General features: G+C 33.0%; 4 protein-coding genes across 5 annotated transcripts in view; 1 reads left to right on the top strand and 3 right to left on the bottom strand.

The window, feature by feature from the left end:
• The window catches only part of LOC123699680 (neuroendocrine convertase 2), a 46,606-nt gene extending 44,481 nt beyond the window's left edge, over positions 1-2,125 (bottom strand). Inside the window, exon 1 of the mRNA XM_045646690.1 lies at positions 1,876-2,125. Coding sequence (XP_045502646.1) covers positions 1,876-2,031 — 156 coding nt within the window. The 5' untranslated portion in view covers positions 2,032-2,125. The remainder of the gene's footprint in view (positions 1-1,875) is intronic.
• A 1,563-nt stretch (positions 2,126-3,688) lies between these two features.
• On the top strand, positions 3,689-5,401 carry LOC123699912 (cathepsin G-like). Its single transcript, XM_045646960.1, has 5 exons — positions 3,689-3,898; positions 4,092-4,117; positions 4,159-4,297; positions 4,646-4,788; positions 5,242-5,401. The coding sequence occupies exons 1-5, from the start codon at positions 3,689-3,691 to the stop codon at positions 5,399-5,401; spliced, it is 678 nt and encodes a 225-aa protein (XP_045502916.1).
• A 501-nt stretch (positions 5,402-5,902) lies between these two features.
• On the bottom strand, positions 5,903-6,928 carry LOC123699856 (ATP-dependent Clp protease proteolytic subunit). The gene has a single exon (XM_045646898.1). The coding sequence runs from the start codon at positions 6,714-6,716 to the stop codon at positions 5,982-5,984; it is 735 nt and encodes a 244-aa protein (XP_045502854.1). The 5' UTR covers positions 6,717-6,928; the 3' UTR covers positions 5,903-5,981.
• Positions 6,929-7,813: 885 nt separating this feature from the next.
• LOC123699828 lies at positions 7,814-10,209 on the bottom strand. Of its 2 annotated transcripts, none has more exons than XM_045646862.1 (3): positions 9,911-10,209; positions 8,759-9,826; positions 7,814-8,327 (listed from the first exon to the last, which is right to left on the bottom strand). In XM_045646862.1, exons 1-3 carry the CDS (start codon positions 9,960-9,962, stop codon positions 7,981-7,983), a joined length of 1,467 nt encoding a protein of 488 aa, XP_045502818.1. In that variant the 5' UTR covers positions 9,963-10,209; the 3' UTR covers positions 7,814-7,980. The 2 variants fall into 2 exon arrangements, with proteins under 2 accessions (XP_045502818.1, XP_045502817.1); XM_045646861.1 differs by having other exon boundaries at positions 7,814-8,333.
• Between the last annotated feature and the right edge of the window lie 3,811 nt (positions 10,210-14,020).

The raw sequence follows: 14,020 nt of genomic DNA on the forward strand, positions 1-14,020 counted from the left end.
GTTTTTATTCTAATAAATAAAAACAATTCTAAAAGTTTAATTAGGACAAAATAATATTTTATCATACTCTAACATTTAAACAATACCAGCCGTTTGCGAAAAGTTTGCGAAACAATAATAAAATCTTCGTGCAATTCCCAAAAGAGTACCAAGTCAATAATGAAATTTAGAGTTATGTAAAAGAACCGGCAAGCAACTATGGAGTTTCTTGCCGGTTCTTCTCCATAGATATTACTTTCCGCATCGGTGGTGAATGTAAAAAATATGTGATGACGATTCGAAAGTGCTTCTAAAAGAAATCTAATTGAATAATTAATAAATGTTTGAGTTTGATGTCTAGAAATAGCTAATAATATCGTTAAGTGTACCGTGACATTGGTAAACAGACATGCGGGTTGGTTCAACGTCCACACGTCTATAATGTGCCAACTAGGGGAAAACCTGATGCTATCTGTTTAATTTAGACCATTTCTATGTTTAGAGGCGTAAAGCAGACTCCTGCTTAATAATGGGAAACAAATTTTCGTCATGTCTTACCAGTTACCAGGAAGATTTAAATACATAATTATGTTCCTTTTTCAAATACGTTTTTTTTTATATCAGTGCCATCATGCCAATGTTAGAGCTATTGAAGTGAGTGTCTTTAGGCGCGTTGAGAGTAAAATTTCAAGGTCGCGTCATATATGGCAATACCGTCACGTTATGAAGTAAGGCGACGATTTTGGTATCTATGAATCTTGCCAAAGAAGTTTCACTTCTGACACGTGGGCTCGGCACACTCGCTCTTTTGTTAATATCATTGAAGAACTACCGTAGCTTCTGGCCGTTACAGGAAAGTTAACGTTTTTCCAGCTGCAAAGTTTTACTAAAAGCTCTCGGGAGCTTATCAAAATGTTAATTTTTCATTTTAATTGGTTTAAACATGAAAGGAGTAAGGACATGGCCTGATAAGACGTCTCGTTAATTACAGTCCATAAATCTATTTGAGGGATATGAATTAGTGTAGCGTAGATGTTTTAAGACCCTACGAATAATCCGTAGTAACCAGTGTCTACGAATATGATTATATATTCTGCCATATAATTATTGATTTATATTGATATTGTTAATGGAATTAATATAGCTTTCTTACAAAATATTAAAATAGAGGAAATATATTTATCTGATTTCCTTTTTGGAATTTTGAATAATGGACGGAGGTATTTACGTCATGCCTTTTAATATTTTTAATCAATAACTTTGATTTTCACACTGATCGTCTAATAGAGATATTCATGAAATCTTATCACGTACTACTATACCTGTCTAAATAATTACCTATGTACTCTTATCTTAATTAAACAAATCAACTATCTACGGCCGTTTAGAGGTTTTTTTTTTTTCAATTTAACTCAAAATTTACTACCTACTAAGTTTAATATGATTTTATGAATCATTATATACGAAGCACCTGTTAATTAATTTAAATAACAAATTTTATTGAAAATGAGAAGCTGATTTTTTATATATTTAAACGTAAACAAATCTAGCTATATTCAGTTGGACTCTCCCGCCAAGTAGACGTAAAATGTAAGATTTTTTGGACCAACTTTTTTTAAGAATTCTGATTACACCTACATTGTGTACAATACTTTGGCTATTTATGAAAAGATTATTTCTTGTGGACGTCATCTAATTTTTATACAGAACTTAAAAAGAATCAACTGCAACATTGTAAAAACAATAAAATCTCTCCAAAATTATAAATAGGTACGAATTAAACAAGCAATCAACATAACGCTGGCTGTGACGTCCATCATTCATCGCCGTAATCGCGATGAGATCCGCCACAACAGCCAGGCTATCGCTATGTTTACGTAGATCACGTGCTCTTACCGGGCCGAGGTTGTCGAAGCCGTGCTGCAGCGCGATGCCGTGCGCCTCCTCGTGGCGCAGCGACCGCTTGAACCGCACCAGGAAAGAGTTGGTGAATACTTCGCGGGAGTACACCGTCGCTATGAGTACCGTTGCGGTGATCCATTGCAGCCACATGATCACCGTGGCCACCGGCGGCTGACTGAAGCCGGACTCCTGTTGACGTCACTAAATATCGACCCGCGAACCGCGCACGCGCCCGCCTCGACAAACCTTCTCACAGATTATAAAGGGGCTGATAGATAAGCATTGTTTTGAATGTAACAAGTAACAACCCACATGTCTCGTGTATTGTGACCTTGTTTGCTCAGACGCCAAGATATACTTCGTATCACGATGTGAAGAGACATTAATCGACCACCGATTATTCATTCAAGTTTATTCAATGTTTTCTGAATGGCTGAATCATCATAGTTTATTTATGGCACGCTCATGTGGGAACAATACGTACTGTTACGTTGTTTAAACCATAAAGCCTACGCATTATAAGTTGTATCAAGCAGGAAAATAGGTATTGAAACGTTCACACAAAAGGTATGACGACTTCAAAAAAGATCTGAAAGCTGTAACCTGTAATTGGATTTGACTTTTGAGAATTGAAATAAATTGGAACACAAAAACAATTACAATATTTCATTAGATAATATTTAATTACCTATATATATTTATTTACTTCGTTTAATTAATTAAAGACAAAACAAAAAAGATGGCTTTTATGGCTTCGTAAACAAATATGAGATGCTACCATTATTTTACAATTATTTAATAAGAATTATACTCCTAAAAAGCCTACCGCTTCTACAATATGACTTACTATTGTATAGACTCCCCCGCTTAAAATGGGCCGCACATTTGGATGATTAAAATTAGCTTTATCAATCTTCTGTAATATGAGATTAGTATGTACACATTATTACACTAAATGTTTGTTTAGTTAATGTAATACGCGGTTGTACGACTTGTGCGCAGGCATAAAGTAGGTACCTGAAACCCTTCTAGGGCAACGAATATCACTAAACTCAAATCTTTACATACCTACCTAGGTAGTGTTTTAGTCCTTTTGTAAAAGCACTTTAAAATTAGCTATTCTAATAATTTCAATTTTTTGATTGAATTAATTTTTAATAACGCCTTTAATCTTTAACATCTACGTGCTTATCTATTTGTCTATAATAATTGTAATGTGTTGTGTTATCAAATAAATAGGTATGTTTTCTTTCTTCTTTCTATTCCTGCGCCTTCCCAACGCCGGAATTGCGTATTTATTAACCATAAAAATACCGCAATATGATTTTACCCACAATTAGTGTAGTAAAGACACGTCTTGTAAATTTGACTAATTTTCCCGTGCGTGCTCGCGCTATCCCACTTTCAAAAGATTAATGTTATACCCACCTAATTTTACAATCAATCCAAGTCCTCATAAAATATTGTAGGTATATATAGTAAGTAAATGTTATTAAAATAAAGCATATTACAACAAAACTATCAGCTTTATTGATTAACCTTACAGTTAAATATTTCGATTTCTACATGATGAATATAAAATGGCAGAAATCAAAATGCTGTCGCTGCGACCCGAAGGACATCCATTCAATTACTGTTCAACATAACAATCTTTACGGTGCCATAACAACGGAATTAAACCTATAAAACAGTTTTAATCTTCTTTTATTGCACCATTTTGTACAGATCAAATTCGGATATGTATTCAGACGTATTCATAAGGTTTTTAATGTTAACATCTTGTGTTTATAAAGAGACATCTAGTGAGATGGAAGGAAGAGTTATTGGTGGTGAATATTCCACGATACAAAACTTTCCACATGCTGTATTTTTATTAATACAATCTCAAGATGCTATTTTTATATGTGGCTCTTCCGTGCTGAATCAAATGGTACTGATATCGGCCGCGCATTGTTTCGAAATACTAAATAAGAAAAGTATTGTAAGAGCGTACGGTGGACATCAAGATGTAGAAAAGGTTTGTTACGAATTAATTTCATGCTGTGTTTATATCGTTTTTTTGAACATATGAATAAATATAGTTCAAGCTTCAAATTTACAACGGCTCTCATGAATATTATATAGTAGGTAGTTATGTGAAAATTACGTGCGCCTATAACTTTATCAAAGCAATGTTGAAGAACTAAGCATGTTAAAAAATTGTCCAATAGAAAATATTAATTTCAAGGTATCGCTAGTAAGAAAAGCAAAAAGGGTGTACAGACACAGGAAATATAGTACTAGATCTATAGCCAATGATATCGCTCTAGTGAAACTCAAACATGAGCTACCCTTGGGAAGTTTTATCAAACGCGTCATTGTAAGGCCAACTACCCCGAGCCAAGATGGTGTGCTGGCTGGTTGGGGAGCCGTTGACGTAAGTTAGAGTAAACTTATTAGTTAAATGGATAAACAAAGCCGGATTTGCTTAATAGTGGAAGATTTTCATAATTAATGGAAATTTAAATGATCAACCACTCCTTGGTACAAATTCAAAATAACTTTTGATCGTGTTGTTGTTGTTGAACTACAATGGAAATTGGGCGACCTTTGGCGACCGAAGCGTGAAACGAGGAAATATAGATTCTTAAAATTATGTGGATTTAATAACAATAACATGAATATTTTTTCAGAGACTATTAATTGTCTAATTTTTTATTAGAATGTAATAACTAATAATATTATATCCTCGAATACATATATGTTATAACATAATTATTTTTAGCCAGACATGAAAGAATTCACATATAAGTTAAAAGCTGTACAGCAAAAAATACAAACCAGAGACGCGTGTTCCCGCATCGGAATGCTTCACCCCGGTATGATTTGCGCGGGAAGCTTCAAACGGAACGACTCAAGACCAGCTAAGTTTGTACCTACTTGGACTAAATATATGTCGTGTATAATTAAAAACCATTAGTAGCTATTTTAATTCTATACAAAGCAGAATCCCTACAACGAATATTATAAATGCGATAGTAGCTGTCTGTCCGTGTCTCTTCTCTTCACACGACGATTTCACGATTCTGTAAGAAGGACATAGGATACATTTATCCCGGAAATCTCACGAGGTTGGGAAACTATTCTATGAGTATATATTTTCGTAGAATACGCGCGGGTAGAAAGATAGCCATAATCTTAGCATATTATTATGTTCTAACAACATGTCTGCTTATAATTGAAATTTAATTCTAATAATTTAATTTCGTATCCTTTATTTTTCTACTATTTTAATTTTCAAATATTCAACATATATTTTAGTATCCTTAGGTTTGTAAGTCGCTTGCTACTGGAACTAAAAACTGCATTTTATTTTTTCAGGGGTGATTCAGGCAGTGGTTTGGTAACAAATGATTACCAATTAGTTGGATTGGTTTCACATGTGGTTAATGCCTACCCTGCACTTATTGTCTACACTAATGTTTCTTATTATTACAAGTGGATACAAGAGAAATCTGAAAAAATATGTTGCCCTTCGTAATTTATTAAAAGTAGCTTTGGATTTATTTATTTTTAAAGTGAAACTTTTATTACATCGTCTCAAACTTTTTGGTATGTGTAGCGCATGTCGCGTGACGCACGATACGTACGATAATTATCGTACAAATACGATAATTTTTAGTTAAATGTCTATAACTAGTGTGAAAAAAAGTTGCACTTTTACTGTGGTTTCATAAAACCACACAACATTTTTTTTACTTCTATGTTCATATTACGATAGAATTCAAGGTATTATAAACAATATGGCTACTGATATCTACATTTTGGACAAGAGTCCCATCCTGGCAGAAGCTACTATTTCTCTCTGTATAAAAAATTAAATAAATAAAAACTTGGCGTTTAACTTCATTTTTAACATTATCTACTTAATATTTATAAACATTCATAACAATCTCTTGATACTGAACCTATGTAAATATAAACATCATATATTATAACCAAGTTCATTCACCCCACTCATATAAATAACAAGAAAAATACGAGAATTTTTAAAATATATATAAATTTATATTTAACTCCTCAACTAAGCCATTATAGAATTATATTATCACTAAGAAAGATTATTCACTAGAAGTTGCAGTGGGGCCACCAGCAGCTTCATCCTCCAATGCCTGAGATGGCGGATGCTCCAATATATTGTCAATCAATCCAAATGTCTTAGCTTCCGAAGGTGACATGAAATAATCCCGCTCCATTGAATTTTGTACCTTCTCAATCGGCAAGCCAGTGTGACGCACATATAATCCATTAATTTGAGCTTTCAACTTCAATATCTCCTCTGCTTGAATCTGAATATCTGTCGCTTGACCTCTTACCCCTCCTGATGGTTGATGGATCATTATTCTAGAGTTAGGCAAGGCGTGACGCATGCCGGGTGCCCCTGCCGCAAGGAGAAGTGAAGCCATACTGCATGCTTGACCAACACACCATGTTGCAACCGGAGGAGTTATGTATTGCATTGTATCATATATACCTAAGCCAGCTGTGACATTACCTCCTGGAGAATTTATATACAAGTGTACTGGCTTCTTACTAGATTCCGACTGTAAAAATAGGAGTTGAGCTACCACTACAGAACTTATTTCATCACTAATAGGGCCCATTAAGCAGATAATTCGTTCGCGTAGAAGTCTTGAATAAATATCGTATGCTCGTTCGCCCCTTCCAGTCTGTTCAACGACGATGGGTATCATTCCCAATCTAGCTGGTTCGCTGGTACATAGCATTCTTTGATGGCTACATCTCTCACGAATACATATCGTTTTAAAAGCCTGACGAACGTATTTTAATGCCATCGTAGTTTCGTTATTCGTATTTTATTAAACCGTTGATTTTATAACCTTCTTCGATTATGGATTAAGCGTAATAATTCATAACATTCACACTTCAAATTCGAATAATAACAGAGGTGGTGTAACAATGTTACGCTATTTCTTATATTATAAAATTATTTCCATTTACAGTGACTACAAAATTGAATTTGGATTTTGGCATTTGGACAGTTGACAAATAATGCAAATAAATTTCAATTTTTGCAAACGTCATAAATTCATTTTGTCAAAGTCTAATTGACATACAAGGTATCGTTTAAAAATGTTAAAGAAATGAATTATTGTTTAATTATAAATGACTAGCTGTGCTACGTGGTTTCAACCGCGTGGCTTGTGGATAATGTAGCTTTCGAATGGTGAAAGAATTTTTAAAATCTGTCCAGTAGTATATGAGCCTATTCATTACAATCAAACAAACATACAAAGTTTTCCTCTTTATAATATTAGTGTTGATGTAGATATAATTAAAACAGTTTGAATTATACATTTGTTTCGATTTTGGGCTATGTTTATAAAAGTCGTATTCGTTTTGTTATTCGAAACCATCTTCAAATTTCGCAGTCATAAATCCATACTAATATTCTAAAGGCGAAAGTAACTCTGTCTGTCTGTCTGTTTCTCAATCGCGCCTTAACTACTGAACCAATTTGCATGAAATTTGGTATAGAGATATGTTTATACCCGAGAAAGGACATAGGCTACTTTTTACCCCGGGAAATAGTTTAGGTTCTTTCCCGGAAATTCCACGGGAACGGAAACTATGCGGGTTTTTCTTTGACTTTGCGGGCGAAGCTGCGGGTAGAAAGCTAGTTTTACTATAAAATGCTGATCAAGCTTATAATTATTATTATTGGTCTAAGCCATGGTCTAAGCATTAAACTCATTATATCAATGAGACTCTTCAAATAAATTAATTTCATCTGTATCATCCAAGTATTATCCTATGACTGTGGCTTATAGCACTACTCGACAGTAGATAATATAATACACAAATAATAATACTTTACTAGCATGGTAATAATGTGTATTAGAAGAGGAAAAAAAGAAGTAAAAACATCAAATTAAAATCACAAATCTTTCTATTATAATCATACATGTAACATAATTTATAAAACAACGTAATTTGTAATTGGATCAATACACTTATTTATGTAAATAAAATACTCCATTATCACATAGATTAGTTCAGTTAAAAAATTAAAAACATTTAAATTGTAGGAGTATAATATTAAGGCAGCTTTGTTTGTGGTTGTCTTCGTCTTAACTTCATTAATGCTTCCTGTCGTTTCTTCTCTATCAATAGTTTAACATTAGATGAATCAATTTTATTTTGCTCTGTGTTATTATTAGCTTTTGCTACACTATTATTATTTTTAACATCTGATAATCCTTTTGTTATACTAGGAACTTTAGGTTGAAAAACAGTCTTCTTCTGTATTGGTTGATTTTGTGATGACCCTTGTATTGGATGTTGTGATGTAGTAAATGGAAGAAGCCTTTTAGCCATTAGTCTTTCTCGAGCTTGCTGATGTTTCTTTTTAATTTCATCTTGGGTACATCTAATTGGGGAATCACCTGGAACTTTAAATATTAAATTAATAACTACAACTTCAACTTTATACTTTAAAAAAAAATGTGTATGTGTACTAGTGTACACACGTAAGAAGTGAAACTTCTTTATAACCATTTTATTTTTCAGAAAATAATTTACTATATTTACTATATGACGTAAATGGACGTAAAATGTAAATATAGTATCTTATCCCTACCGGGATAAGAAAAAGATGGCGCGTAACGAAAAAATGTTACACTAAATTTTTTTCTAACCTCAATAAAGAAGTTTCACTTCAAAAACAAAGCTATTTTAAAAAAAAAGTTCATGACAGAGACTATAATTGAGTAGGTAAATATTTGTAAAAAGTAAATTAAATACAAGCAAGTAGGAAGATTGTAAACGGTTATGTATTCCACATTGAAGTGGTTTTAATAAAAGCAAAAATGAATACCTGTCATCTTCTCGTCACTTTTATTAAACGGCATTGAGTTGTATCTTCCAAATGCCATTCCGCTAGTAGACGGTTTATTCAATTCTATCATTGATGGAGACTCCGGCATGGAGTTATGCCTGCCAAACAACGATCGTGATGTTGGACTCTCTCCATGTATAGTTAAATCTTCTAGTACCCAACTTGAATCTTTAGTACTTGTTACATTTTTATTTGTATCTTTAACAGGCATTTGAGAAAGCCTCTCCAATGCACTATCATTCAAATTGCCCAGCAAGTTATCAAATGAGTCATTATTTAACCGAGGCGAGTCATATTTTTTAGTTTTGTTGTTAATAACTGGAGATTCCAATTTAATATTACTAAGGATTGTGTCCATAGAATCTTGATCCATGCTAATTTTTGCACTGGGTTTAAAGTTACTTCTATTTTTTGTAGTAAGAGCTTCAAGGCATGGCCTTTTTGGTGCTGAATGATCATAGTTTATTATATTTTCCTCAACAATTTGACTTGCTCTCAAAAGACATTCATTCATGGAGTCATCAGATTCTAAGCCAGGTTCCGGTTCTTGCTTTTTAAATTTTGAACTCAACACATTCTTTCTAAGGCAACGACTACTTGTTCGCAATACACTTTTTGGTGAGCTTTCACTGTTATCACTAAATATGTCATCTTCGCTACCTGATGGTGGCTTATTTACACTATTATTTGATTTTGCTTTTTGCTTAATTAACTCATGCAAGTTTTGATTCAATTCTATCAAATCTTGAAATAGTTCAGTTCTTTTTTGTGATTGTCTCACAGGTTTTCTTTTAGGTAATGGTTTTTCAATTAGTTTTGGCCTTAAAGCTTTTCTACTTTTACGACTCACAGGTGTTGTGTTTTTAGATCTATGTGTAGCATGTTCAGCTTTAGGTGTGTAAAAATTCCATACAACATCAGTTTCTCCCTCCGCTCCATCTTGAGTGCATAAAAATGGCACAGGACTTCCAGCATCTGAATCACATATTGAATCACTGTCCCTCGACGGTGATTCCAATCGATGTTCGGGAGTTGAACATGCTAAAACTGAAAGAAAAATAAATTATTAGCAAAATATTGAACCGAAAACCAATTAATTTATGCTTACATTAGACAGTGACATTTTGTTACCTTTATTTTTATTTTTAGCAACCATTTCCTGAGATAATCTTCTTTTACTCATAGAACATGTATTTTATGCTCGACTACAAGTAAATAATTACTTGTAATAACACTTAACTACATAACAAACTGTTGTAACAAAAACAAGGGATAATGTGTTAAAAATGGTTACTTTCAATATAGTAATAATAATAGCGTGTAATTTATAGAAGCAGTCTTTTGTTGAAAGATATTCAGCAAGATTTTGGTCCTAAATAACTGTGATAAATACGTTTACGTTTACGAATTACGATTGCCGAGTGCCGTCAGTGCCGTCGCCTACGTCTATTTTCAGATGTCAATATTCAAATGTCAATGTCATCACTGAATACTGATCACTCTTCTTTGTTTATGTCATGTCCAAGAAGCTTATAATATTACCACAGTATTACAATATTATTTCCTACAGTATTAATGAAACGCCTTTGATGTCGCGCGATGCCGCCGCCAGCGTAGGTACTTACGCTGCCACACGAAAATACGGTTGCAACAAATGGGAAATAAAACAATTGTGATTATTAATATTATGATGAAATCATTTATTCATATGTACATTCAAAATAATTGCGATTATTAAATCTGATGTAATAATTTGTTCATAAATATATAATTACAGATATTGCACTGCTAAATATTATTTACGTGGACACTTTATTTTTGGATGTTCTTAATTGTATATTTTATCATTTAACTAAGTAATGCATTCGCATTGGGATGTACATTGTACAATCTGATTAGAAAATAATGAGGACAACATATGCATAGCTTTGATTTTAATTCAACATAATATACAATTAATACAATCTTTCTGAAATATTGTTTCCTTCTGGGATTTCAATGTAGATTTACATCCGTAAACGGAATAGTTTGTGCGCGCCATAATAGAAGGTATGTATAATAAAATTATTACACAAAAAATACGACTGCGTCGTCCTTTCGCGATAGGTAAAGCAATCTCAGCGTGATTGCCTTACGCGGCCCGCGTCGCCCGACCCCCGCCAGTTCTCCTCCGTTTCTCTGCACAAGTACATTCGTCGCACTACTGTAGGAAATATGGTAATACTGTGATATTACCTTCTAATGATCTATAGATAGGGAGGCGAGGTAGCTAAATGGCGTAATTCAACGGCGTCGTCGAGACTTATCAAAATCGAAAGAGAAAATAATTTCGAAAAGAAAAGCTTTTATGGTAAAAACCATTTTAGCGGTGGGTTTGGCGTGTACGGATTTTCAAAAATGTAAAAAAAAAACAGTTACTTGGGCATTCTCGAGCGCGTCAGATATTCATACTACGTATGCCCCAAGTGCCTCTGATAACAACGGTATACTTATCTGCCGGATTGCGTGGTGGGGCTAGGCATATAAATTCGTCAAAAATGCACAAAAAAAAAATTTACTCGAGCGCGTCAGATTTTCGGAAGGGGTGTTAATTAGGCCCCAAGAAAGCTCCCCTTAAAAAAACTGACAATTACGGCATGACGATAAGTTACGATGAATTTTTGAAAATGCAGAAAAAAAAGTCCTTTTGAAATACTCGAGCGCGTCAGATTTTCATAGGGGAGGTTTATCTAGGTATCCTGAAAGCATATTTTCTTAATCTGATAAAAATGTTGGTGGGTTCTCTTAATCTGACCGAAAAAGGTTTGTGGGTTTCTTTTTTTTAATCATCGTTATTTCATATCAATTTTTCTTACCACCCTCAGTTTTCGAGATATACTCAAAAAACCGGGAGTTTGAGTTTTTATGATGCTTCAAGTAAAAAAAAATTAAACTTTGGACAAAAATGAAAAGAGACCTTTTTTTGTAAAATAAAATCCCACCAAAAACATAAATGTAAAAATTGGAGCCGAGTTCAATCGTTGACTTAATTTGCCAAAAAAAGAAATGAGATCTAAATGTGTGCCAAGTTCTGCAGACAGTCCAGAAATTTATTTATAAAGATGTATTAAGTTCTTAGGTTGACTGAAAACTCAATTGTTTTATTTTCCCTTAGAGAACAATGTTTATTCCAAAATATAACTTTTTTAATTTGAATAATATAATTATTTCCACAAAGCAAACAACTAATGACCTATTGAACCCCATAATTTGATGAGGCTAGTTTTTAGAACCTCACAAAATATAAACAGTATGTAAAACTAGCCTCATCAAATTATGGGGTTCAATAGGTCATTAGTTGTTTGCTTTGTGAAAATAATTATATTATTCAAATTAAAAAAGTTATATTTTGGAATAAACATTGTTCTCTAAGGGAAAATAAAACAATTGAGTTTTCAGTCAACCTAAGAACTTAATACATCGTTGTAAATAAATTTCTGGACTGTCTGCAGAACTTGGCACACATTTAGATCTCATTTCTTTTTTTGGCAAATTAAGTCAACGATTGAACTCGGCTCCAATTTTTACATTTATGTTTTTGGTGGGATATCATTACTTTTTGTACAGAAAATTACTCTGCAAATTTGATTTACTTTATAAATATAATAATTTTTATATACGATTTTTTTTTTCTTGCGGTTTCTCTGTATGGTTTGTTTAGTCTTATTTTCTATATTTTATTGTATGTTATGAATGTCAGCGCACATTGCCCCGTCATTATCTGCAATTTTTTAAACTAGTTTTCTGTTTAAAAGATTACATGATTTTCTAAACATCCAGCTTGAATTTGTACACACACTATTACCAAGATGCAAAGATCTTTGTAGAAGAATCGTCGCCTTACTCCATGACGTTACGGTATTGCCATGACGCGATCTTGAAATTTTACTCTAAACGCGCCTAAAGATGTTTCACTTATATTAATATTACGCAAATTAAATCATTTCGACCTTCGACGAAGCCTTCTTCCATTACACCATTTATGGTAATTATTTTTGCATGCTTGTATTGGCTAAACATGTTTGTGCTTTATTAATATAATTGTATCACCATCGAATACCATGTTTAAAGCAAAATAAAGATTTTATTTTTTTATTTATTTATTTACACTGAAATTAATACTAAACTAAACACTCATAAATAAAGAATAAATAAATGTGAATATGTAAAATTATATATTATTTTTAACTGTATGAGCAATAAAGGCAATATTTTTATTACAATTTTCTTTTATTTTACGTTTAATAACAGTTTTGAATAAAGAAATCATGCAATCGAAGTAATCCGCCCTAGCGATATTAGCGCGAGTGAGTGTGATGTCAGAGGCGCTTCGAATCTACAGATGTTTCGTCCTAAAATATGTAAACTTCAATAATCTATATCTCAGTCATTTATTGATAGATTTCAAAATTTTTTTCGGCCACTGATTAGTTTTGATCTACTTTTTAAGACTAGTAAGGTGAATATACTATTTTCTTTTTTTTTAAACTTTTCCATTTTTCCATACAAACAAAATTTATGTCATTGAAAAAAAAATTAAATACAAATAAATTCAGTATTTTCTGATTTTTTCCTTTGTACACTCACTATTACCTAGTTGATTACAAAATTTGAACTTTCTAGGTCATCTGGAAGTGGGTTAGGTTTTGTATATGTCTATAAGTCAGTCAGTCTTAAAAATTGCGATTTTTGGATATTAATATCTACGCAACTGTTTAATCTGTATTTATGAAATTTAAGGTTCTTGTTTATCTTGAGGTCCTCTTGATATGTACCAAATTTGGTTTATATAACTTAAATAGTTTTCGAGTTATAAGGGGGTGAAAAGTGCCTCGAAATGGTTCGTGTAAATATACACACGGCTGCTGCTCGCCAGTTCTCTTCGCTTGAACTCGGCTTGACACGCTGCCGCGTGTCTAGATTACCTTTTTTGTTTACTTAAACTTTTTTTTTTGAAAAAGTAAAGTTCGCGACTTATATGCTGCAACGCGTTTTTCGGAAGACGAAATGGCTCCTCCAGACTTCCGGTCATGCGGAAACCGGCAGATTTTGTGTTTTTAGTAAGTTTTAGATTATATTCTTCAAAAAAAAAAAAAATCGCTCTCGAGAATGCCGGGTTAACGTTTTTTTTTTTACAAGTTCGCGACCCTATAACTCGGCGGCGTCAAGGACTTATGGTCAGATTAATTAAATTTAGTCTTA

This window comes from Colias croceus, chromosome 18 (genome assembly GCF_905220415.1).
Source record: "Colias croceus chromosome 18, ilColCroc2.1".
Taxonomy (NCBI): Eukaryota; Metazoa; Arthropoda; class Insecta; order Lepidoptera; family Pieridae; genus Colias; species Colias croceus.